The 26440-nt window shown below is 43.6% G+C and overlaps 1 protein-coding gene across 5 annotated transcripts in view; it reads left to right on the forward strand.

The window, feature by feature from the left end:
• The first annotated feature begins 3426 nt into the window (after nt 1-3426).
• The window catches only part of MCCC2 (methylcrotonyl-CoA carboxylase subunit 2), a 111793-nt gene continuing 88779 nt past the window's right edge, over nt 3427-26440 (forward strand). For all 5 annotated transcript variants that reach the window (XR_009211778.1, XR_004246335.2, XM_058433984.1 and 2 more), the window contains exons 1-6: nt 3427-3679; nt 9018-9084; nt 12350-12434; nt 15213-15314; nt 18061-18188; nt 19912-20024. Coding sequence is in view for 3 of the 5 variants with exons in the window: in XM_058433984.1 (XP_058289967.1) it covers nt 3551-3679; nt 9018-9084; nt 12350-12434; nt 15213-15314; nt 18061-18188; nt 19912-20024 (624 nt within the window). In the remaining 2 variants the exon portion in view is untranslated. The remainder of the gene's footprint in view (nt 3680-9017; nt 9085-12349; nt 12435-15212; nt 15315-18060; nt 18189-19911; nt 20025-26440) is intronic.

Genomic DNA, 26440 nt, shown 5'->3' on the forward strand with positions numbered 1-26440 from the left:
GGAGAAACTAAATGAGCCCTAACAACAAGTGCTGACCTGAGCCACAATAGAGGCCTGTTTAAGGGAGAAAGAGGTAATGAGGTGGGGTCAGGGAGGGCTTCTGGAGGAGGAGATTCCTGAGCCAAGTCCTAAAGGATGTGTATGGGCTCACCAGGTGGAGAAGATGGAACGGACAAGTCTGATGGTGGAAAGATGCCCTGGGCAGAGGGAACGGTGCGCATAAAGGAATGAGAGCATGTGGAAGATGGCAGCCAATGGGAATGAGCAATGCATGGGAAGGAACTGAGGGTGAGATGAAAGGCAGCGCACCAGGCTGCAGAGATCAGCCCTGGCGGTTACATTTTTCAATTAATTATTTTTATTATATAAAACATTATTTTGGCCAGGCGCGGTGGCTCACGCCTGTAATCTCAGCACTTTGGGAGGCTGAGGCAGGCAGATCACAAGGTTAGGAGATCGAGACCATCCTGGCTAACATGGTGAAAACCTGTTTCTACTAAAAATATGAAAAATTAGCCAGGTGTGGTGGCAGGCACCTATTGTCCCAGCTACTCGGGAGGCTGAGGCAGGAGAATGGCATGAACCCGGGAGGCAGAGCTTGCAGTGAGCCGAGATCATGCCACTGCACTCCAGCCTGGGCGACAGAGTGAGACTCCATCTCAGAAAAATAAATAAATAAATGAATTAAATAAAAACATTATTTTACTTTATTTTTATTGTTTTTTTTAGAGACAGGGTCGAGCTCTGTCACTCAGGCTGAAGTGCTTGGCAAGATCATGGCCCACTGCAGCCTCAAACTCCTGGACTCAGTGATTCTCCCATCTCACCCTCCAAGTAGCTAGGACTACAGGCACATGCCACTGTGCATGGCTATTTTTATTTTTCAGAGACATGGGTTCACTATGTTGCCTAGGCTAGTTTCACGTTCCTGGCCTCAATAAAACATTATTTTAAAAAATCAGAGATGGCAAAGATTATGTTCCTTGTAATCTCAATAGTGGGGTAGAGAGACACTGGACACTAATAGATGCTAGGTGACTTTGCTTTTGGCCTTCTGTGCATTTGCACTTCACCTTTTGCGTTTTTCTACTTAGCTGTTCTGGGAACATTACACATTTCCAAAGAGCTTCTTGTAACAAAAGTTACAAGAAATAAGAAACATGTATGACTTTTTTTTTTTTTTTTTTTTTTTTGAGACAGAGTCTTGCTGTCACCCAGGCTGGAGTGCAGTGGTGCCATGTTGGCTCACTGCAGCCTCTGCCTCTCGGCTTCCAGCGATTCTCCTGCCTCATCCTCCCAGGTAGCTGGGATTACAGGCATGTGCCACTATGCCTGGCTAATTTTTGTATTCTTAGTAGAGATGAGGTTCCACCATGTTGGCCAGGCTGGTCTCAAACTCCTGACCTCAGATAGTCCACCTGCCTCGGCCTCCCAAAGTGCTAGGATTACAGGCGTGAGCCACTGTACCCGGCCGAAACAGGTATGACTTTTAAAGAAAGCAAGGAATCATATCCTATTGTGTCTTTTCTGTCTTCGGGTGGTGATTTTAAGTACTTTGCATCATTGAAGAACTATTTAAAGAAAAATAAAGTGTGGCAATTAAAATATCAAACACTCTCTTCTGCTACCCTGATACACATGAAAAGTCAGTTTTTACTGGTCTTTTTTTCTGTTGACCATGGAAGGCAAGCACAGTGTAAATCATACCTTTGCAGTTTAGCTCATGCTTTCCTCCATTTGCACAAAGCCTGGCCGTGTTCATGGCTCAGTCCACTCCCAATGCTTCTGCAAGGCTCAGCTGCAACCCTTTCCCAATTGCATTCTGTTCCTTTAATGTCTGTCCTACACAGTCCAACAAGAAATCATGTGGCCATTTGTATTATTTTCTTATAAGGACCTTGAAGTCTGAAACTAAGTTTACCTCCAGGTGTAGACGCATCCTTTCTCTACTCCATCCTCCCCCTTTACTCTGCCCCACTAAGCAACCGATGGAGTAGAAGTAGTAAGTGCTCAATAAATATGTGAACGAAAAACCTTAAGTTCAAGGCATTTTGTATAGAATGTTTTAATTTTTATGGGTATATTTGGAGTCCTTTATTTAAGACCACAGTGCTGATGTCCACAATCTGTCACTACATAGTGCCCGGCGTGGTGGCTCATGCCTGTAATCCCAACACTTTGGGAGGCTGTGGTGGGCAGATCGCTTGAGTCCAGGAGTTCAAGACCAGCATGGCCAACATGGTGAAACCCCTACAAAAATAAAAAATTAGCCGGGCTTGGTGGCACGAACCTGTAGTCTCAGCTACTCGAAAGGCTGAGGTGGGAGGTCAAAGATTCAGCGGGCTGTGATCGTGCCACTTCATTGCAGCCTGGGTGACAGAGTGAGGCCCTGTCTCAAAAAATGAAATAAAGTAAAAAATAAAGAAAAATAACTACATATCGAAAATAATCAGAAGAATGTTTAAGGTCTCCAGTGAAAGGACAACAGGCTTGTGCTGTTCGCAAGCACATGTTAGTTGCGATTCACCCATGTTGTCGGTGTGTCACTGGGGGTTGTGACTGCAAGTTATCCAGGTTCTTGGCATTTTGAACAAAGAATTGGACAAAACGCCCAGCAAAGCAAAGAAAGAGCAAGGCAACGAAAGAACGAAAGCAGGGATTTACTGAAAAAGAAAGTACACTCCACAATGTGGGAGCAAACCGAGCAGAGCTCAAGGGCCCGGATATAGAATCTTCTTGGGTCCAAATACCCACTAGAAGTTTCCTATTGGTCATTTTATGCTCACCTCAAACCCGATTGGTTGCAAAAAGCAAGCAATCAGAGGCTAGGGTGAAGTTACAAAGTTATACTTCTATGCAAACGAAGACTGGACCCCCAATCGGTCTGATTGGCTGTGGACAGCAACCATTCAGAGGCTGGAGTTAAGGTTCAAACTTGGCAAAGCAAGACTCCACCGGCAGTAAGTCTGATTTGTCGGGGGACAGCCAATTTCCTATCTGCCCTGTGGAAAAGGTGGGGGGTTTGCAAAGGGAGTAGCCTTTGGTCCTTTTGTTACTTAGGCATGGAAAGTTAGGGTTTTCCTTTCAGTTTAGCTCCAGGAAGCGTGAGACAGCCTTAGGTTCCCTGCTTCCAGACCTTATTCTCCTGCCTCAGGTACAGTCACTATCGTGATATTATCTATCACTGTCAACACAACACCAATCCAAGCCCAACCACAGCTCTCTCAGTGCCGCACCACTGCGGGGGAACCCAGCTGGCCACGTGAGGGTAGCTCCGCCCGGGAAGACCCGCTCTCCTGCGGTAGGGACTAGACGCGACCTCGCGGGGCTGAGGTTCTGTCCCTTATTGGCTGGGTCAGGGGGCGTGGCGCGGCTTGACCAATCGCGGGCGGCGCGCTTAGGCACGTGTGTGGACAGGCCCGAGAATCAGAGAAGCCTTCTCTGGGGCTGCAAGGCCCTGAGCCCAGCTGCCGCCCCAGCAGGGAAGCTGCGGGGGAAAGCACCGGCTCCGGGCCAGCGTGGGCCGCTCTCTCGCTCGGTGCCCGCCGCCATGTGGGCCGCTCTGAGGTTAGCCCTGCGGCCGTGTGCCCGCGCCTCTCCCGCCGGACTGCGCGCCTATCACGGGGACTCGGTGGCCTCGCTGGGTACCCAGCCGGACGTGGGCTCTGCCCTCTACCAGGTAGGCTGAGCGCCCCGGTGGCCTGGCCGCCGGTGCCAGGCTAGGAAGCAAGTGGAGGAGGGGCACGCTTCAACAACTGCTGCTCTCTTGTCCGGAGCCCCAGTTGATTCTGTGACGCACGTGAAGTTTGAAGAAGAAAAGCCTAACAGATAAAAGAAAGTTTAGTTCACTTTTGGAGCTGGCACTGTACTTTGTGTCTTTGAAATCAGTGGTTCTTAAAGCCTGGTTTAGAATTGCCACCTGGGGAGCTCGCCGAATAGCTGCCTGAGCCCTACTCTGGACCTTATGGGTGTCAGGTGGAGTCGCGGTGTTTACATTGTTAGTGAACTCATTAGGGGACTTTTGGCAGCCAGCTTTGGGAACCACTGGCCTAGAGCAGCCCAACGAGGGGCGCTGTGCTTAGGAAATTTGAGTTTAAAAGTTGGTTATGATGGCCGAGCCCGGTGGCTCACGCCTGTAATCCCAGCGCTTTGGGAGGCCCTGGCGGGTGGATTACCTGAGGTCAGTAGTTCGAGACCAGCCTGGCCAACGTGGTGAAACCCCATCTCTACTAAAAATACAAAAATTAGCCAGGCGTGGTGGCGCGCGCCTGTAATCCCAGCTACCTGGGAGGCTGAGGCAGGGGAATTACTTGAACTCGGGAGGCGGAGGTTGCAGTGAGCTGAAATCGTGCCATTGCACTCCAGCCTGGGCAACAAAAGCGAACTCTGTCTCAGGAAAAAAAAAAGTTGGTTATGTTAATAGAAAATATCCCACAGTATCTTTGAGTGGCTTTTCTTGGAATTAGGAGGCATCATAAGGCCAAAAAACTCAAAACTTGTGAAATATCAGAGCTGGAAAATTTCATTGTGTTCCCACGATTTCTAAGCCTATACAGAAACATCTAAATAGTGCAAAAAAACACACAATTGTTTGTCAGGACAGAATGTTTAATTCATAATTATTAAGTGGTTATTGTGGGCTAGGCACTATTTTAGATATTTGGTATAGATGCATAGGAATGGAACTAATAATTTTGTAGGGAAGATGGACAAGAAAGCAGGTAACTGTGGTACAGTGCGAGAAGGGTTGTCTAAAGCTTGAGAAGGTGGTTACAGAAAGCTACAGATAGGAAGTAATGGGTGAGATGAATCTTGGGTAAGAGCTGGCCAAGTTCAGGGTGCAGCATGGAAGGTAAGACTCTATAAACCAAGAGAGTTACAAGAACATAGGTACTGAGTTATGAAAGTGTATATCTGGTGTGAGGACTTGAATTCCATGTCTAGGGCATGGAATTCATTGAATAGTGTCTGGTGATGGGATTGATTGATTATGGGGCCAGATAGCCGAGGATCTTCCATGCAAAAGCCACATTTAGATTTCATTTTTCAGGTTGTCCGTTAAAATATTTAAGTAGATAAGTGGCATGATCCTCTGGATATGGTAGAATCATCAGTGTGGTGGCAATGTGGAGGATGGATTGATGTAGGGAAAAAGACTAGACCTAGGTGACAGTGGAGACTTGAGTCTTGAGATGAAGGAGTCAAAGTTAAGAGTTGTATGTAGGAGGGGGGCATAGATACCCCTGAGGAGCAAAGATTATAGAGTTAATAACAGTGGAAGGGGAAAATGGATGACTTTGGAGTTTCCAACTGGGCAGAATATTCAGGTAGGTGGAACTGCCATTAATACAAAGAAGGCTTTGGTGATGGGTTTTGTATGAATCACCTTTTGCTAGGTTGCGCTTTGTGTAACAAACAATCAAAAAATCTCAGTAACTCACAACAGCAAATATTAGTGTCTCACTTGATTTTGTTTTGTTTCTTAATCTCTCACTCGTGTTGGTGGCCTTTGGTTAGCTGCTGCTGTGACTGTTCCACTGCAGGGTAGGTTCAGGTCTGCTCCATGTGTCTTCGCATTCCTGGACTGAGGCTGAAGAGCAGCCCTGAATTAAACATGCCCTTCTCATGGCTGAAGGCACAGGAGCAAGAGGCTGAACACAAATTGGATTTAAAATTCTTGCTGGCACGTGATGAAATTAATGTGTGCTCACATTAGACAAAGCAAGTCCATGAGGGTGGGGGAGAATAGGATGAATGATCCAGCTTAGCTGTGTTTCCTGATTACAAATAAAAGCAACTATAATAATTAATAATAATGGCAGGAATTTTATAGTGTACCCACCATTTTTCTAAAGGCTTTATATGGTTTTACTCATGTATTTATCATAATGATCCTGTGCAGTAGGTACAATTGTTATTTCTGTTTTATAGATGGGAAAACTGTGGTATATAGGGTCCAAGTAATTTGTCTGAGATAACACAGAGCCTGAATTTGAAGCCAGGTGGTCTGGCTCATAACACTTGAGTCCAGGGTCTTAACTGTTGCTCTATAATGCTTCTCACTCACCCAGCTCTACCTAGGTGGGTTCTATGGTTGAAAAGATGGGGTGGGAACTTGTCAGTGGCTCAGCTCCAATTCATTATGACTGTCAGGCACTAACCTCTGTGGTTGCTCAGCTTCACAAGAAAATTACTAGGTTGTAGAATGTTGTTTTGCAGGTGATCACACACACACACACACACACACACACACACAAACCTGGCGTCCTGAGAGATCAAGATTTGCCAAATGCAGTATCAGTAAATAGGGAAACTAAAAGTTGAACTTGGTTTTGCCACTAAACTACACTGCCTCTTGGTTAGTGAGCCTCATCCTAAGGAGGCTAGGTTGGTTGACAAAGGATTGCCTGGGAGGTGAACTGTAGCCAGTACTGGCTCTTCTGTGATTTAAGTCTGATGGGCTGAGCCTGGCACAGATATTGCCCAGTCTGTAGAGGCAAATGTCAGCTTCAGTGGGTCAGTGCTTTTCTTCTTTGACCCACTGGTTGTTTAAAAGTACGTTGTTTAATTTCCATATATTTGTGAATTTTCCAGTCATCCTTCTCCCATTGATTTCTAGTTTCATCCCATTGTGATTGAAAGGATAATTTTGGGCCAGGCGCGGTGGCTCACGCCTGTAATCCTAGTGCTTTGGGAGGCCGAGGCTGGTGGATCACCTGAGGTCAGGAGTTCTAGACCAGCCTGGCCAACATGGTGAAACCCTGTCTCCACTAAAAATAAAAAAATTAGCTGGGCTTGGTGGCACATGCCTGTAATCCCAGCTACTTGGGAGTGTGAGGCAGGAGAGTCGCTTGAACCCAGGAGGTGGAGGTTGCAGTGAGCTGAGACTGTGCTACTGCACTTCAGCCTGGGCGACAGGGCCAGACTCTGTCTCAAAAAAAAAAAAAAAAGGATACTTTGTATGATTTCAGTCTTTTAAAATTTATTAAGATTTGTTTTGTGGCCTGACATGTAGTCTATCTTGGAGAATGTTCCCTGTGCACTTGAGAAAAGTTACATACTTTTTTCTGCTGTTGTAGGGTGACAAGTTCTGTATATATGTATTAGCTCCAACTGGTTCTTTCCCTAATACCATGCTGCTTCCTTGTTTTTTATTTTCTGGATTTTGCAGAGCAAGAAAATGTAGCAGAAATCATGACCCCCAGAGCTCTTGGAGCTGTAGAAAATAGGAAATAATGGAGATATACTGTAGACTGAATATTCATCTAAGTTTGAACAGTTAGGAAGTTGCTTAGTGTTCTGTCAAATAGAAGGAACTAAATAACTAGAGATGCTAATCACATGGGGAGCAAAATGTATTAGTGGGCCAACGTCTGAATTTCAAAGATAATTAGCTAGTTAAGTATTGTTCTAAAGTAATATGCTGACCAAACAAAATTTTAAAATACAGAAGGGTGAAAAGTTAGTCCCTCTACCTCTTTTCTACTTCTCACTGTCAGTATTTCCTTGTATATTACTTAATTTGTGTATATATGCCAGCATAGAGTTTTGTTCTGTTTTTTTTTTTTTGAGATGGAGTTTTGCTCTTGTTGCCCAGGCTGGAGTGCAATGACGCAATCTTGGCTCACCGCAACCTGCGCCTCCCGGGTTCAAGGGATTCTTCTGCCTCAGCCTCCCGAGTAGCTGGGATTACAGGCATGCACCACCATGCCTGGCTAATTTTGTATTTTTAGTAGAGATGAGTTTTCTCCATGTTGGTCAGGCTGGTCTTGAACTCCCAACCATAGGTGATCTGCCTGCCTCGGCCTCCCAAAGTGCTGAGATTACAGGCGTGAGCCACCACGGCTGGCCGAGTTTTGTTCTTTTTACTAATTTATTTATTTATTTGAAATAGTCTTGCTCTGTCGCCCAGGCTGGAGTACAATGGCATGATCCTAGTTCACTGCAGCTTCAAACTCCTGGGCTCAAGAGATCCTTCCACCTTAGCTGGTCAAGTCGCTGGGACACACCACCATGCCCAGATAATTTTTAAATTTTTATTCTTTTTATAGAGATGGAAGTCTCCCTATGTTACTCAGGCTGGTCTCAAACTCCCGGACTTAAGCGATGCTCCTGCCTCCACCTTCCAAAGCTCTGGGGTAACAGACATGAGCCACCACACCCAGCCTGTTCTTTTTAAAACATAAAATAGGATCCTTGGCCAGGTGCGGTGGCTCATGCCTGTAATCCCAGCACTTTGGGAGGCCGAGGTGGGCAAATCACTTGAGGTAAGGAGTTTGAGATCAACCTGGCCAACATGGCGAAACCCGGTCTCTGTTAAAAATACAATAATTAGCTGGGCGTGGTGGCACGCACCTGTAGTCCCAGCTACTTAGGAGGCTGAGGCAGGAGAATCACTTGATCTCAGGAGGCGGAGGTTGCAGTGAGCCGAGATTGCACCATTGCACTCCAGCGGGCAACAAAGGGAGACTCTGTCTCAAAAAATAAAAATACAAAATTAAAAATAAAAATAGCATCCTTTTTTTCCCTCTGGGATTTGTTTTTAAGTGTACTTTGTCAGTAAGCAAGCATTGTTTGGAATCTCAGATAGTGACTGATGGGACAGGAAAAATAAGATGGTATTCTAACCTTCAAAAAGCTTCTATTCCTTAAAATAGGAAAACAAATAGAGATCAATTTAAGTTCAGAGGGTGTTTAAGGAAGAAAGATGTTACATTGCGTAGGAGTGGCCAGAAGTAGAGTTGAAGATGAGATCAAACATGATTAGGCTTACAGAGGAATAAGATATGGAGAGATGGACAAGTGGGGTGGTGAAGAAGAGCTTGAACAAGACAGGCAGGGGTGAATCTTTTCCATAGGATCCAGTGGCCCAGTGTGGCTGCCACAGATAGGGGTGGCCCAGTGTGGCGGCCACACAGAGTTGGCACAGACCACTTTTTTTTTTTTGACCTTTATTTTGGTAAAAAGGAATTGCTTTCTAATATTTCTCTCCCCTGTCTCCTCTATTTCTGTTTTAGGAGAACTACAAGCAGATGAAAGCACTAGTAAATCAGCTCCATGAACAAGTGGAGCGTATAAAACTAGGTAAACACAGCGTTTATTCCACAGCTTATGCCTTTACTTAAGATGTCCTAAAATAGTTATTGGTTTTAGGAAAAACTACTGGAATTAAGCTTTTGACATTTTTTCTTTTTTTTTTTGAGATGGAGTCTTGCTCTGTTGCCTAGGCTGGAGTGCAGTGGCGCCATCTCGGCTCACTGCAACCTCCACCTTCTGGGTTCAAGCCATTCTCCTGCCTCAGCCTCCCAAGTAGTTGGGATTACAGGTGCCTGCCTCCATGCCTGTCTAATTTTTGTATTTTTAAAATAGAGACAAAGTTTCACCACGTTGGCCAGGCTGGTCTTGAGCTACTGATGTCAAGTGATCCATCTCCCTTGGCCTCCCAAAGTGCTGCAGTTATAGGTGTGAGCCACTACTCGTGGCTGAGCTTTTGACTCTTAAGACTATGCCTTTGTTGGTATGCAGGCATTTAATTTTATTTTTCCTATTACTTGGCCAGTTTTTCTCTTCATAGAGTACTACCACTTTTGGAGGGAAAAGTAAAGATTCAAATTCATAAATTTTATGAATAAACAATTTATTTTTAATTTTTATTAATTTTTTTTTTAAGAGACGGGTTCTTGCTCTGTTGCCAGGCTGGACTCGAACCCCTGGCTCAAGCAATCCTCTCATCTTGGCCTCCCAAAGTGCTGGGATTACAGGTGTGAGCGATTTCTTAGTAGGCCTTTAATATTTCCTCCCTAAGTGCTGAATCTCAGATGGAAAGCATTCTTCATATTTGATAGACTGTTTCAGATAACTTTTATCAACAAGTATATAATACTTAAAATAGTATATAATACTTTTAATGTAAAATTGTACATTTAGAGTAGAGTAGTTTAAATACTGGATCTCAGGAGTATAAAAATAGTGAAGAAGACTGGATTTGGAAAGTATGGTCTAGAATTGCTTATTTACTTGTTTATTTAGAGACAGGGTCTCCTCACTCTGTTGCTTGGGCTGGACTCGAAGTCGGGAGCTCAAGCGATCTTCTTGCCTCAGCCTCCCAAGTAGCTGAGACTATACCTGTGCCCCTGTACCCAGCTATGGAATTCATACTTTTGAAGCCATTTTAGATCAAGGTGTCGTCTCCAGAAAAAGAATTCAAACTCTTGCTGAAATGAAAATGTGTTTTGTTAGGGGTGATAACTCAATCATTATGCCCATTTTGAGAGTTTGATTTGGTGAACTCACTGTCCCCCTTAGACATTAAGATGGTGGGTTTGGGGCCAGGCGCAGTGGCTCACGCCTGTAATCCCAGCACTTTGGGAGGCCGAGGCGGGCGGATCACATGAAGTCAGGAGTTCAAGACCAGCATGACCAACATGGTGAAACTCTGTCTCTACTAAAAATACAAAATTAGCCGGGTGTGGTGTCGCATGCTTGTGATCCCAGCGACTCGGGAGGCTGAGGCAGGAGAATTGTTTGAACCTGAGAGGCGGAGGTTGCAGTGAGCCAAGATGGTGCCATTGCACTCCAGCCTGGGTAACAGAGCGAAACTCCGTCTCAAAAAAAAATAAAAAAGGTGGGTTTGACTCAATGGAGGGGTGAGGAGTTCTGTGGCATCGGGTGCCTGCTGGGGATGGTGGGTGCTGAGGGACTGTGGTGAAGGCTGGTGGCCACAGGAGGGTAGAGGACTGAGCTGGACTCCCTGGGGAAGGAGGTAGGGAGAAGGGGGAAAGGACAAACTTGGCCATCACAGCTTTGCCAAGAATTAAATGTCAGGGGAGCTTAATTATGTGCTCTGTGAGCCTGCATCAAGGATAACCCTCTTTCTGGTTCTTCCTAATAAAACCAGAATTCACCAGCTGCTCCAAATTATAAGGCCCCACTCTAGGCAGAATTGCTAAAGAGTGATGTTGTCTTAAGTCTTTTTTTTTTTTTTTTTTTTTTTTACTGAGACAGAGTCTTGCTCTGTCGCTCAGGCTGGAGTGTAGTGGCACAATCTCGGTTCACTACAACCGTGGCCCCCCGGGTTCAAGCGATTCTCCTGCCTCAGCCTCCTGAATAGCTGGGACGACAGGCACGCACCACCACACCCAGCTAATTTTTCGTATTTTTAGTAGAGATGGGGTTTCACCATGTTGTCCAGGCTGCTCTCAAACTCCTGGCCTCAAGTGATCCGCCCACCTCAGCCTCCCAAAGTGCTGGGATTACAGGCATGACCCACCTGTCACTTTGGGAGGTCAAGGCAGGAGAATTGAATGAAGCCAGGTGTTTGAAACCAGCCTGGGCAACATAGTGAGACCTCATCACAAAAATTTAGCTGGAGTGGTGGCACATGCCTGTAGTCCCAGCTGCTGGGAAGCCTGAGGTGAGAGGATCACTTGAATTTAGGAGTTCAAGGCTGTAGTGAGCCATGTTGGCACCACTGCACTCCAGTCTGGGTGACAGAGTAAGATCTTGTCTCAAAAAAAAAAAAAAAAAGGTCCTACTTGGAAGATTGTTTGAGATTATTTTCTTGCCTAAATAAATAGCTTTCTGAAATAGCTGAACATTTCATTAGACAAAGACTATATTAAGATGAAATTCTTGGGCACCAATAAAAATAAACTAATGTTTTAATTATTAAAGGTACAATTTGATACTTCTGTTCTTGCTCCATTACCTTGGTTTGCCCAGAGTGGGTTATAGATATTCCCAAGAATACTCCAGTGGGCTCTTCAGTTATAATTTTCTTTGTCTGCCATGATGTGAGCAATGTTGAGAAGCGCTGAAGACAATCTCTGAGTCAAGGAAGGGGACTTTTAAATTGCTAAAGTGTTCAACTCACCCAGTTGCAAGCCTAAAAAGTTACGGATCACTAATGTCATCTTTAGGTAAATTTACTGCACTTATCATGGAAGTAATTTCTAAAATTACATTTTTACCTGTACAAATGAAGATAGGAATTTTCCAGATCTATCGTAGCATGTATTTAATAAATGTGGTGGAGATGAGGCAATATTTGCAATATGTGAGCTGCAGAGAAAATACTCTGTAATTTACGTAACTACTAGTGAATTCAGAACATGGACTCTAGGATATACTCTAAAATCAGGGATAGATTGATTTTTTTTAATACCAGCTTTTACATTTACTTCAGAAAATTGGCAACTTGTAAGTTGAGTGAATGATTATTAGCCTTTTCTCAGAGGATATGTTGAACTTTTAAAAAGTGCTATATTTTGGATTGAGTATTATGTTTTTCTGGCATTGAGACCTTTTTATCGTGTCAATCTAATCTAATCTAATCATGTTTCTATCATAGGAGGTGGTGAGAAAGCCCGAGCACTTCACATATCAAGAGGAAAACTATTGCCCAGAGAAAGAATTGACAATCTCATAGACCCAGGGTGCGTACATAGCCAAGTGCTGACTCAGAGTGTTCTCTGTTCCATGGTACTTTATTAGACAGTCTTGTAAATCAGTTATTTTGAATTCTAGTTCTCATCGTAAGATTCAGGAACATGTGTTTATTGAGAGCCTACTATGTGTCAAGCACTGTGTGTTGACATGTTTATTGAGAGCCTACTATGTGTCAGGTACTAGTGATATATCAGTGACCAAAACAGACACAGATCTTTGCCCCACTGGAGTTTACATCATAGCAAAGGGAGACAGAAAACAACAGTAAAGACTGTAACTTCTGGCTGGGTGTGGTGGCTCACTCCTGTAATTCCAGCACTTTGGGAGGCCGAGGTGGGCAGATCATGAAGTCAGGAGATCAAGACCATCCTGGCTAACACGGTGAAACCCCGTCTCTACTAAAAATACAAAAAATTAGTTGGGTGTGGTAGCATGCGCTTGTAGTCCCAGCTACTCGGGAGACTGAGGCAGGAGAGTCACTTGAACCCCGGAGGCAGAGGTTGCAGTGAGACGAGATTGCGCCACTGCACTCCAGCCTGGGTGACAGAGCGAGACTCTGTCACAAAAAAAAAAAAAAAAAGATTGTAACTTCTGTAGTGTGTTAGTAAGTGACAAATGTCATGAGAGAAAGAAAAGGTAGCCCAGGGTAAAGGAGAGGAAGATATGGGGCAAGTTGCAGTTTTAAGAGGTGGTGCCAAGGTAGGCCTCATTGAGAAGGTGACGTCTGAGCAAAGATTTGGAGGAGGAGAGAGAGAGGGCCTTGTAACTCTCTGGGGAAAGAGTGTTTCAGGCAGAGGGAATGGCCAGTGCAAAGGCCCTGAGGTGGGAGTGTGCCAGATAATGCTGTTATGCTCAAGGGGCAGCCAGGAGGCTAGGGTGGTTGTGGTAGAGGGAGTGAGGGGAGAAGGGTAGGAGATGGGTCAGATCCTGTATGGCCTTGTGGGTTATCGTAAAGGTTTTGGTTTTCACCATGGGAGAAATGGGGAGCTATTGTAGGGTTTTGAACAGGAGATGATTATGATCTGACATAGCTTAAAAGAGTGATTCTGGCTGCTGTATTGTGAGTAGACGGAGCAGCAAGGGTGGAAGCCCTGTGACCAGTTAGAGGGCGATTGTAGGGATTTGAGGGAGACGTGATGGGGACTCAGCATAGGGTGGTAGTAGTGGTGGTGGTAGGAGTGCAGGGTTCTGGATGTATTGTGAAGACAGAGCCAACCCAACAGGATTTCCTGAAGGATTGGATATGGAGTGTAAGGGGGAGAGAGGGGGAAGTGAAAACTCCCAAAGTATTTTTTCTCCTGACACGTGCACACACATCCAACCTGGAGACAGCACTGATAACACCTAGTATATTATCCTTCTAGGCCATTTGTATGCATATATATCAGACACCTACATTTTTTAAAAACAAAAATGAAATCATACTAAATTTTCTGTTTTGTAACCAGCTCTCTTTTTTCCCTCCTAATGTATCTTGACCATGTAAGTAAGTGAGAGGCAGACTAGTAGGTTAAGAGCCTTGTCCCTGGGGCAAGATTGCTTTTGAAGCTCCTGGCTCTGCCCCTTACTTACTGTGTATCCTTAGACAAGTGACTTGATCTCTGTGTTTCAGTTTCCTCATCAGTAAACGAGGGTCACAATAGGATCCATCTCAGAAGGTGATTCTAAGGAGGACATGAGTGAGTGTTTCTTTTTTTTTTTTTTTGAGACAGAGTCTCACTGTCACCAGGCTGGAGTGCAGTGGCGTGATCTCTGTTCACTTAACCTCTGCATCCTGGGTTCAAGTGATTCTCCTGCCTCAGCCTCCCGAGTAGCTGGATTACAGGTGCACACCACCATGCCCAGCTAATTTTTGTATTTTTAGTAGAGACAGGGTTTCACCATGTTGGCCAGGATGGCCTCAATCTCTTGACCTCGTGATCTGCCCACCTTGGCCTCCCAAAGTGCTGGGATCACAGGCGTGAGCCACCACACCAGGCTATAAGTGAGTGTTTCTAAAGCCCTTAGAAGAGAGCCTGGCACTTGGAAAGGATTTTTATTTTTATTAATAATTATTTATTTTTTGAGATGGAGTCTTGCCCTGTTGCCCAGGCTGGAGTGCAGTGGCACGATCTCAGCTGACTGAAACCTCTGCCTTCCGGATTCAGGTGATTCTCCTGCCTCAGCCTCCCAAGTAGCTGGGTTTACAGGCACGTGCCACCACGCCTGGCTTTTTTTTTTTTTTTTTTTTTTTGTATTTTTAGTAGAGATGGGGTTTCACCGTGTTATCCAGGCTGGTCTCAAACTCCTGACCTCATGTGATCTACCTGTCTCAGCCTCCCGAAGTGCTGAGATAACAGGCATGAGCCACCGTGCCTGGCCATTTATTTGTTTTTTGAGACAAGGTCTCATTCCATTGCCGAGGCTGGAGTGCAGTAGCACAGTCACAGCTCTCTGCAGCCTTGACCTCTGGGCTCATGGGCTCAAGTGATTCTTCCACCTCAGCCTCCCAAGTAGCTGAGACCACAGGCGTGTGCCATCATGCCCGGCTGTGTTAAAAATTTTTGTTTTTTTTTGTAAAGATGGGGTTTCCCCGTGTTGCTCAGGCTGGTCTTGAACTCCTGGGCTCCACCCATTTTAGATTTTTAAAAACAGATTTTATATACAACATGTGTATTTGAAATATTGTCCCATTGAGGAAAAATCTTTTCCTTTTCCATGTGTAACTGTTTAAATGTGTAGTTTTTAATGACATTAATTCAAACAACATCCTTTCTTCCCTTTAGGTCTCCATTTCTGGAATTATCCCAGTTGGCAGGTTACCAGTTATATGACAATGAGGAGGTGCCAGGAGGTGGCATTATTACAGGCATTGGAAGAGTATCAGGGTGAGTATTCTACTTGTGCTTCATAATGTGGGTTAAGAAGAAGACTTTGATGAGGCACAGGCATCCAGCACTCACTTTGCATATTAGCATGTGATTTATATGCTATTTATGTTATGTAGGACTGGCTGGGTGTGGTGGCTCAGGCCTGTAATCCCAGCACTTTGGGAGGCCAAGGCAGGTGGATCACCTGAGGTCGGGAGTTTGAGATCAGGCTGGCCAATGTGGTGAAACCCTGTCTCTACTAAAAATAAAATAAGCTGGCGTGGTGGCACACGCCTGTAGTCCCAGCTACTCGGGAGGCTGAGGCAGGAGAATCGCTTAAACCTGGGAGGCAGAGGTTGCAGTGAGCTGAGATGGAGCCACTGCACTCCAGCCTGGTGACAGAGCAAGACTTCGTCTCAAAAAGAAAAAAAAAAAAGATTTCTTTCCATGGAGACAAGGGCAAGGAAGGAAACCAGTCTTATCTTTTCACTAGAGATGCTCTAGTATTGGATATTATGGCTGAAAAAAATTCAGTCATTTAATAGGTATAAAGTAGCACTTAATTATAAATTCTTTCTTTTTTCCTTTTTTGTTCTTTTTAGAGATGGTGTCTCGCTCTGTTGCCTAGGCTAATCTCGAACTTCTGGGCTCAAATGATGTTGAATATAGGCTAGCACATCATTATAATTTTTTTTTTTGAGTTGGGGTCTTACTCTCTTGCCCAGGCTGGAGTGCTGTGGCATGATCATAGCTTATTACATGTAGCCTCAAACTACTGGCATCAAATGATCTTCCTGCCTTGGCCTCCCAAAGTGCTGGGATTACAAGCATGAGCCACTGCCCTGGCCTTCATCATAGTTCAAATTGACCTTTCTTACATAAAAATTGTTGTTGAATGGTTTGTATCATCACTACTCTTTCTCTGACAAATGACAGATGAGCTGGGTTTGCTCAAATTAAGCAAAAAAGAGAATATATTGATTCTCTTACCTGGTGAGTCTGGGCATGGCTGGATCTGGGAGCTCAGATGATCTTAGGTATTACTGGGTCCCAGGCTGTTTTCTCCTCCTGGCCCTGACTTGCTGTGTGTCGGCTTTGTTTCTAGGCAGCCTCTCTAAATGCAGAGGCAGCGATGGTTATAGGCAGTTCCTGATTTATATTCTATAAGTTTAGCAGCTGCCGTGGAAGGCAAGATCCGCTTAGGCTTAGAGCCTGTCCCATTGCCGAGCCTCAGTGGGAACTCTGGGTAGAAAGACCTGGTCCCTGTGCCCCTGTTTAAGGCAGGCTCTGGGGTCAGTCCTACTTGACCCACCTGGATTAAAGATAAGAGGCAGTTTCTGAGAGAAGGTTTAGTTTTGTTGCCAAAATAATAGATGCTGGGCAGGCAAAACCAATAGATATGCAATCTAGTATTTTTGTGGGCCAATTTGATTTCTCGTTCTGTAACAAGTCTGTGACCTTTAATAGACAAGCAGATATGGCTATGTCCCTTGTCCGTGGTCACATAACTAACAAGTTGGCAGAGCCAGAATTTCAGTCTAACTTCGTCTGACTTCACAGCCCGGCCTCTTTCCAGTACCAGAGCTTCTTAAACTTTCTAGCGTAGCACCCCCAGTGGTAGGAAGTATGAGCACACACTCTGGAGTGTGAGGTTATGGCCCAGCAACCTATGAGAAGCCTACATTTCCTTTGAAGTCTAGTTCGCTTAATGTTAAATCATTAAAAGTTTGCATTCTACTCTATAAAATGTTCATTGCAGTGCAGAAAAAGGTTTTATATGACCCAGGGAATAAAACTGATGCTCAAAGAAGAGTCCTGTTTGTCTTGTGGTGAGCCCTGCTGGCCACATATCCTAGTACGAGAAGCCCAACACTACCCTGTGCTGGGTGTCCAGTTGCCGTTCTCTGTTTTCAGCAGGGATTTAATGACTCACTCTTAGAGTTGTAGGCAGCATAAAGTGAGGTAACACAAACATCAGAAACATAAAGAAAATGGAATTTTGTAAAGAGCACACTGTTGTCATCTCAGATGTCAAGGGTACCTCTGACCTTAAGGTTTCCGGCCAGTGCTGTGCAGTTTCCCCAACCAGCTGTGGTTGTCGGCCGCCCTGCTCTTTGTGACTCACACCCAATAAACTGGTTTTGGTGAGAAAGGGCACTGTTGATGACTCAGGATACCTTTCATGTGTTTTTAGTATATTAAAGTTTGCATTCATTCTGACTTTACGTAAGATGAACGTTATATTTTAGACTACTTTTAGTTTAATAGAAAACCATGGGGCTGTAATGTTGAAGAACGAGAATACAAAAAATAAATCTTAGTACTAAAGGTCAGTTTTCATTTTTGCAAAATAGCCTCCTAAAAGGAGACTTTGAAGTTTATTATGAGAGAATTCCTTTCCCTTGAGACTTGGATTATTTTTTCATTGTTATTTTCATCTTGTTAGGACCCTTTCATTCAAAGAACCATTATGAAACATGGCTTAGGTTGTTAGTTTTTTATTACTAATCTAGGACTGATGACTCTTCAAAAACCAAGTATGAGTTTATAAACTTGTTAAAAGTAATTGTTTTGTATTATATAAATTAATATGTGAACTGTGATTAAAGCTTGCATTTATATCCTAAGACTGCTGTCTGCTAATGGATGTTAATAGTGATATGTACTAGAAGTTGAAGGTTGTATTGGGGTGTCTTGTAATAAGTGTAATTAGTTTTGAAGAAATCTCTTAAATTCTCTCTCCAATGAAATTTCTGCCTTTCAGAGTAGAATGCATGATTATTGCCAATGATGCCACCGTCAAAGGAGGTACCTACTACCCAGTGACTGTGAAAAAACAATTACGGGCACAAGAAATTGCCATGCAAAACAGGCTCCCCTGCATCTACTTGGGTAAGTCACAAGAGTGGTAAAATAAACTATTATTAGCTGGTAAAATGCAAGATAGTTTGGAAGGCTGTATGTATTACATTTGGGATGGGTATTTTAAAAACCCGTTGATTTCTCCCATAATTATAAAGGAAACACAGGTTCTTTGCTGAAAACTCTGGGGGAAAGTAAAACAAGAACTGTTCATAGTACTAGTGCATAATACTCATACATTTTGATGCATGCCAGTTTTTTTTCTCTACATGTTGTGTGGTTTTTTTGTTCTCTAGATCCTGTTTTTCTTTTAACTTTATGGATCATACTATGAAAAAAATAGTAGCAAATATTTATAGATCTCTTGAGTGCCAGGTACTGCGTTAAATGTGCAAGTATTATATAATTTGAGCAGATGTAATTTAAAGTAAAGTTAATTTCCAATGAAAGTAAACTTATATTTGAAATTAAAACACATTTAAATCAAAGAACCTGAAAGCAAAGCAGTTTAAAATGGGCCTTTCCTCTGGGCGCAGAGGCTCACACCTGTAATCTCAGCACTTTGGGAGGCTGAGGAGGGTGGATCATGAGGTCAGGAGATGGAGACCATCCTGGCTAACATGGTGAAACCTCGTCTCTACTAAAAAAAAAATACAAAAAATTAGCTGGGCATGGTGGCAGGTGCCTGTAGTCCCAGCTACTTGGGAGGCTGAGGCAGGAGAATGGTGTGTGAACCTGGGAGGCGGAGCTTGCAGTGAGCCGAAATCGCGCCACTGTACTCCAGCCCGGGTGACAGAGAGAGACTGTGTCTCAAAAAAAAAAAAAAAAAAAAAAAAAAATGGGCCTTTCCTAATACTGGGTTAGTCTGGTAAAATTCCAACATATGTTGTTCATGTATGCAGGTATTTGAATGGTACTGATGTAGAGGTATTTTTTGTTTTCTTTTTTTCTGTGAAGTTGAATTTACCTGATTAACTCACGATACGAACTGCTCTGCACATAGAGAAAATAGCAAATGAGGCCCAGCTGCTTGCAGGTGCTGTGCCGGTCATTATAGGGGATACAGTGAGGAGGATTTTGTTGTCTCTGTCTTCAGCGAGCTCATAATGAATTGGACACAGCATATAATGTGCAACCAACAAAAGACTTAATGGTTGCAGATTCTGAACTAAGTGCTTTCTATACATTTTTCAAGTCATCCTAATATATGATATGGCTCCTTTTGTTATCTTCATTTCGTGGGTAAGGAAACCGGGGCATAGGATGGCTAGGAAACACACCTGTAATCACGCATCTGTGAAGTCATGAGCTCTGCTTTGAACGCAGCTGACCTGTGTACCCACCACTCCAATCTGCAATAAAAACAGTATCAGAAGGCAATATGTATAAATTATATGAATTCTGTAGATGGCTTTTCTATTGGTTTAGAAGAAAGAAAGATACTTTTCCACCTTAACTCTTTAAGAATTTATGATGTTTCTGGGGCTTTAGCTGGTCCTCAAAGGAGAGAATGTTCTAAACATTTTGAGGAGAATTTTGCACAGAGGTAGGAAAGCCTAATGGGTTTGGGGCAGTGAATCCTTTTGGCTGCATTGGGGGTTTGGAGAACGAGGCTTTATAATAGTTTAGAAAGACAGGGCAAGTTTTTTGTGAATGTGATTAAGAACTGATGCTGTCATTGATACAAGTTTCCCTCTGTGTAGCACATTTTGTTCATAGAGATGCTTACGTTTCTCATTTTCCTTGTCTTCAGTTGATTCGGGAGGAGCATACTTACCTCGACAAGCAGATGTGTTTGCAGATCGAGACCACTTTGGCCGTACATTCTATAATCAGGCAATTATGTCTTCTAAAAATATTGCACAGGTAATTTTTCATGAATGAAGTGTACAGTGGTGCTTTTTACTCCAAATATCTTTACGAATTAGGTACTCTGGGATGGCTTGAAAGTAAAACAGAATTTAACACAAAATCTAATCTTTTTCCACAGAGAGTATCTAAAGGTTGTCTCCAATTAGAGCTTTTTATTAACTATAGGAATACTCCTATATTGTAATAAGATTATTAAAACAGGTTTTAGGCCAGGCGCGGTGGCTCACACCTGGAATCCCAGCACTTTGGGAGGCCGAGGTGGGCAGATCACAAGGTCAGGAGATCGAGACTATCCTGGCTAACACGGTGAAACCCTGTCTCTATTAAAAATACAAAAAATTAGCTGGGTGTCGTTGGCACGTGCCTGTAGTCCCAGCAACTTGGGAGACTGAGGCAGGAGAATTGCTTGAACTTGGGAGGCAGAGGTTGCAGTGAGCTGAGATCGTGCCACTGTACTCCAGCCAGGCGACAAAGCAAGACTCCATCTCAAACAAAGAACAGGTTTTTAAAAGGAAAACAGGGTTTAAAAAGAAAGGGCTCCAGTAATTTCTTTTCTAGGGCTATACCCTAGGGAAAATCTAATATATGTATGAAGAGATACTTAGAAGAATAGTTCATGGCCAGGCACCATGACTTGTGCCTGAAATCCCAGCACTTTGGGAGGCTGAAGTGAGAGGATCACTTGAGTCCAGGAGTGAGAGACCAGCCTGGGCAACATAGGGAGACCCCGTCTCTACAAAAAAATACAAAATTAGCCAAGTGTGGTGTGGCACATGCCTGTGGTTCCAGCTTGCAGGAGGCTGAGGTAGGAGGATCACTTGAGCCTGGGAGTTTGAGGCTACAGCGAGCTGTGGTTGCACCACTGCACTCCAGCCTGAGAAACAGAATAAGACCCTGTCTCAAGAAAAAGAAAAGTTCATTGTAGCATTGTTTGTTAGAGCAAAAGTTAGAGAATAACCTAACTGTCCATTAATGGGAGATTAATAATACAGTTTTTATCTGTTAAAAGGAATGAACTAAAATTGCATCTGTCAACATAAGTCTCAAAAAGTAGATTGAGTAAAAAAAATAGTAGAATCAATATATGGCTAATTACTATGTATGTAAAGGTTAAATACATCAAATCCTACTGTATATTATTTGTGTATAAACATGCACATGGGAGTGATACACTCAGCTTTAGAATAGTGGTTGCCTCTGAGGCAAGAAGGAGGAGACAGGGATGAGGTAGGAGGTAGATAGGCGCTTCACCTATATCTCAAATACTTTATTCCTTTTTTTTTTTTTTGAGATGGAGTCTTGCTCTGTTGCCCAGGCAGGAGTGCAGTGGCACAACCTTGGCTCACTGCAAGCTTTGCCTCCTGGGTTCACGCGTTCTCCTGCCTCAGCCTCCTGAGGCTGGGTAGCTGGGACTACAGGTGCCCACCACCATGCCCGGCTAATTTTTTGAATTTTTAGCAGAGACAGGGTTTCACCGCGTTAGCCAGGATGGTCTCGATCTCCTGACCTCGTGATCCGCCCGCCTTGGCCTCCCAAAGTGCTGGGATAACAGGCGTGAGCCACCGCGCCCGGCCAAATACTTTATTCCTTAAAAAAAAGATCTGAAGTAAATTTTGCTTAATGTCAAGATTTATTAAGACTAGGTATTAGGCTAATGGATGTTTGTTATTCTGTAATTTTTTTTGCATGGTTGGAATATTTATAATACAGATGCCACTATTGTGTTTTCATTTCTTTATTGGATTTCTTAAGTTTGTAATATTTTTATTAATATTCTGATTAATCTATACTTGCAATTATTATATATCTTTTTGATTTTCTATCAACATAGTTGGTTGTAATTGTTTATGGATATTTTACTGTTACACAGTGACCTTGCCTATCTATATGCTTTATTTATCTAAATAGAAACTTTGGCTTTGCTTACTTTTGCACAGATGGCCGTTGCATTATCTATATGAAATTCATATTGTGGTCTCCATTTAATCTGGTATTATAATTTTTTCTTTTAGAGAAACAGGATCTTGCGTGTTGGCCAGGCTGGTCTCAAACTCTTGGCCTCAAGCAATCCTTCTGCCTTAGCCTCCCAATGTGCTGGGATTACAGGCCTGAGCCAACATGCTGGGCCTGGTGTTATAATTTTTATAGCTTACCTTTTATTAGTTTCCTAGGGCTGTTGTAACAAATTATCACAAATTGAGTGGCTTAAAACAACAGAAATTTATGTATTTATTTAGAGATGAATGTCTTGGTATGTTGCTCCGGCTGGTCTTGAACTCTTGGCCTCAGATGATCCTCCCACCTTTGCCTTGCGAGTAGCTGGGATTATAGGCGTGAGCCACAATGCTTGGCTAACAGAAATTTATTCTGTGAAGTTCTGGAAGCCATAACTCTGCAGTCAAGGCAGCAGCGGGGCTGTGCTTCCAGGGGACATTCTGTTCCTTTCCTAGCCTCTTCCAGCTCCTGGTGGCTCCAGGTATTCCCCTGGCTTATGGCTACCTCCCTCCCATGTCTGCCTCCATCTTCACATGACCTTCTCTGGGTATCTGCGTCTTCTCCTTCTCTGTCTTATAAGAGCACTTGACATTGGATTTAGGGACCACCCAGGTAATCCACAAGATTCTTAATTATATCTGCAAAGATTCCTTTCCCAAATGAGACCACCTTTACAGATTCTGGGGGTTAGGATATGGCTATATCTTTTTATCTTTTGTTGGGGGAGGCTACTATTTAAGCACTATAGCCCCCTGTCATCTAACATGTTCTTTGCTGCGTCTTTCTGCTGCCAGGTGGAGTCTCTATTCCTGCGGAATTTTGAAGTTTAAAGTGTTTTAAAATCAGATCTTTTAAAAATCAAAAGTGTACATACTTCTTGGAATAAGCAATACCTGCTTATGATAAAAAACTCAAAATGTCTGAAGGTCATTTGACTGAATGTCTATCTTCCTTTTACTTATTTTGTTTTTGTTTTTTAAAAAATATTAGGGCTGGGCATGGTGGCTCATGCCTGTAATCTCAGTACTTTGAGAGGCCAAGGCAGGAGGATTGCCTGAGCCCAGGTGAGACCAGCCTGGGCACACACCTGTGGTCCTAGCTGTTTGGGAGGCTGAGGCAGAAGGATTACTTAGCCCAGGAGGTTGAGGCTTCAGTGAGCCATGATTGTACCGCTGCACTCCAGCCTGAGTGACAGAATGAGACACTGTCTCAAGAAAATATACATATATTTATAATATATAATATATCAAAGAAGGAAGATGGAGTAAGTACTAGTGTTTTCAGTATGAAGAAAAGTGCTCACACATAGCCTGACATCTTCAGTGCAGATTTCAGGTTTAGGGCTCATATATTCAGGAAAGGGTCAGAAAAGATACTATGGAGACTCAATATATGATAACAAATTTCTTTTTAAATTCCAAGAGGTTCATATTATATATCTAATTCATATTATATAGTTCATATTATATATATATATGGTTCATGTTATGTATAACATATATAATATACACACACACACACACATATCAGTATTTCTTTGAGCTACTTCTCTTAGCCTTTATTTTTTTCTATTTCCCTTAAATAGGAAAGGAGGTTTAGGGTTAAGGTTTGCCTTCTCATATTTTTATGAACCGTGTTTTTAAGTTTCCATAGTATCTTTTCTGAGCCTTTCCTGAATATATGAGCCTAAACCTGATATCTGCACTGAAGATGTCAGGCTATGTTTCTCCTTTTTTCAAAATCTAAACCTGTCATTTATGATTTTAATACTAACCTCTCTTTTTTTGCTTCATCATTTATCCCCTTTCTCTTACTCTAATTAATTTTCTTGGGCAAGGCACGGTGGTTCACACCTCTAATCCTAGCACTTTGGGAGGCTGAGGTGGTAGATTGCTTGAGGCCAGGAGTTTAAGACCTAACATGGCCAGCATAGTGAGACCCCATCTCTCTCTCTGTTTTTTTTTGTTTGTTTGTTTGTTTGTTTGAGATGGAGTCCTGCTCTGTTCCCAGGCTGGAGTGCAGTGGCGTGCAATATTGGCTCACTGCAACCTCCGCCTCCCAGGCTCAAGGGATTCTCTTTCCTCACCCTCCTGAGTAGCTGGGACTATAGGCACATGCCATCATGCCCAGCTAATTTTTGTATTTTTAGTAGAGATGGGGTTTTACTATGTTGCCCAGGCTGGTCTCGAACTCCTGAGGTCAAGTGATCTGCCCGCATTGGTCTCCCAAAGTGCTGAGATTACAGGTATGAGCCACTGTGTCCAGCCCAGACCCCACCTTTTAAAAATGAAAAAACAATTTTTTTATCTGCTTATTTTTCTTCTCACACCCCAAAATCACGTTGATACCTTTTCTTTAAAGGAAACAAAAAAAGAACACCAAAATGATGCCAAAAGATAAAGACCTTTTCTACCTTCTGCTGTTTTTGAAGCTTTTCTCCCTACCTGGGTGGCTACATTTTTTTTTCCCCCTTTGAGATGGAGTCTCACTGTGTCGTCCAGGTTGGAGTGCAGTGGCACAATCTCGGCTCACTGCAACCTCCACCTCCTGGGTTCATGCAATTCTCCTGCCTCAGCCTCCCTAGTAGCAGGGACTACAGGCATGCACCACCACGCCTGACTAACTTTTTTGTTTTTTTAGTAGAGATGAGGTTTCACTATGTTGGCCAGGCTGGCCTTGATCTCCTGACCTAAGATGACCCACCCACCTCGACCTCCCAGAGTGCTAGGATTATAGGCGTGAGCCACTGCACCCAGCCAACATTCTTAAGGATTGGCACAGTGTCTTCATTTCTAACTGCTCACTCCTTCAAACCTCCATGCCCTACGAGAGTTTCACCAGCCTAGAGACCAGATTCCCACTCTGCACAGCCTCTTGGTATCATCATTTTTTTCCTTTTCCTGAAATTCTCCTTATGCTTCATGCCACTGGGGTGCCCATATTTATTTATTTATTTTAACGATTTAGCCAGATCTCATTACCTGTCATCTCCCTGATCTTTCTCTAGTCTTGACCCCCTCTACAGCTCTACTTCTGAACCTCAGGGGTTCTGCTTTCTCAGTCGATTTCCTGCTGGTACCTTAGCGTGAAATAATAAGAAATATACACATTGATCTCTGTTCCCCGTTCCAGGAACACAGCTCCTAAAATCCTTATAAGTTTCTGAGCAGTAGGGGCACTAGGAGGCTCTTTTGTTCCAATATTTGGTGTCTGCCCCAGTTCCTCAGAGTTCCTAATACCCTTGTAGATAGGGGTACTAGAAGAATCTTTTGTTCTGTGATTTGGTCTTTGACCCCAATTCTTGTCACAGAGCTCCAAAATCCCTTGGAATTTCCTGGGTGATAGGACCATCTTTTATTCTGATGAGGCGACTCTTAGTGGGCTCCTGGATGGTGCTGGTCACCAGAAAGACCAAGCCATGACCATAAACTTGGAGCTTTCAGTCCCAGCCCTGTCCTCCAGGGAGGGAGAGGGGCTGGGGATTGAGTTAATAATTGACCATGCCTCTGTGATGAAGCCTCCATAAAAATCCCTAAACTATGGTGTTCAGAGAGCATCTGAGCTGGCAAACCCATCCAAGTGCCAGGAAGGTGGTGCATTCCCACTCCGTGGGGACAGAAGCTCCAGCACTCAGGACCTTTGCAGACTCACCTTATGTATCTTTGCATCTGGCTGTTCATCTGTATCCTTTATCATACCCTTCCTAACCAGTAAACGTAAGTAAAGTGTTTCCCTGAGTTCTGTGGGCCACTCTTGTAAATTAATGAAACCCAAGGATGGGTAGTGGCAGCCCCGATTTACAGTCAATCAGAAATATAGGTGACAACCTGCTCCTTGTGGATTGGCATCTGAAGTGAGGGCCATCTTGTGGGACTGAGCCCTCAGTCTGTGGGATCTGGTGCTGTCTCTAGGTAGACAGTGTAAGAACTGAATTGGATTAGAGGACAGCTGGTGTCTGCTGGAGAACTGCTTGGTGTGTGGAGAAATACCCCCGCATATCTGGTGTCAGAGGTATTGAGTGACTGTGTCAGATGGTAGGAAAAACACTTTTTCCCCTGTCTTTTCAGATTTAGGTTCAAACTACACATTGAACACATTAACTTCCCCTACTCATTTGTTCCTTCACCTGAGTTCCCATCTACTGCTAGCACTACCTTGCTCTTTCTCTAGGACTTGATGAAATCCTTGGCTCTTTTCTCTGCATTGTCCCTTACTTAATCCTTTTAGATCAAAAATATACATCTTTGTCATTTTTGTATCCCCGGCAGTTGCTCTGATGCCAGGCACAAAGCCAACACATCCTAAGCCTTTGCCGAATACACTGATGAGTCCTGTTGGTTTTACCTTTGGGTCGGTCCTCTCCACTCTCTTCCTACTGTCACCCCCAGAGGTAGCTCAGGCCTCTGTTACCACTA

This window comes from Hylobates moloch, unplaced genomic scaffold (genome assembly GCF_009828535.3).
Source record: "Hylobates moloch isolate HMO894 unplaced genomic scaffold, HMol_V3 SCAFFOLD_23, whole genome shotgun sequence".
Classification (NCBI taxonomy): Eukaryota; Metazoa; Chordata; class Mammalia; order Primates; family Hylobatidae; genus Hylobates; species Hylobates moloch.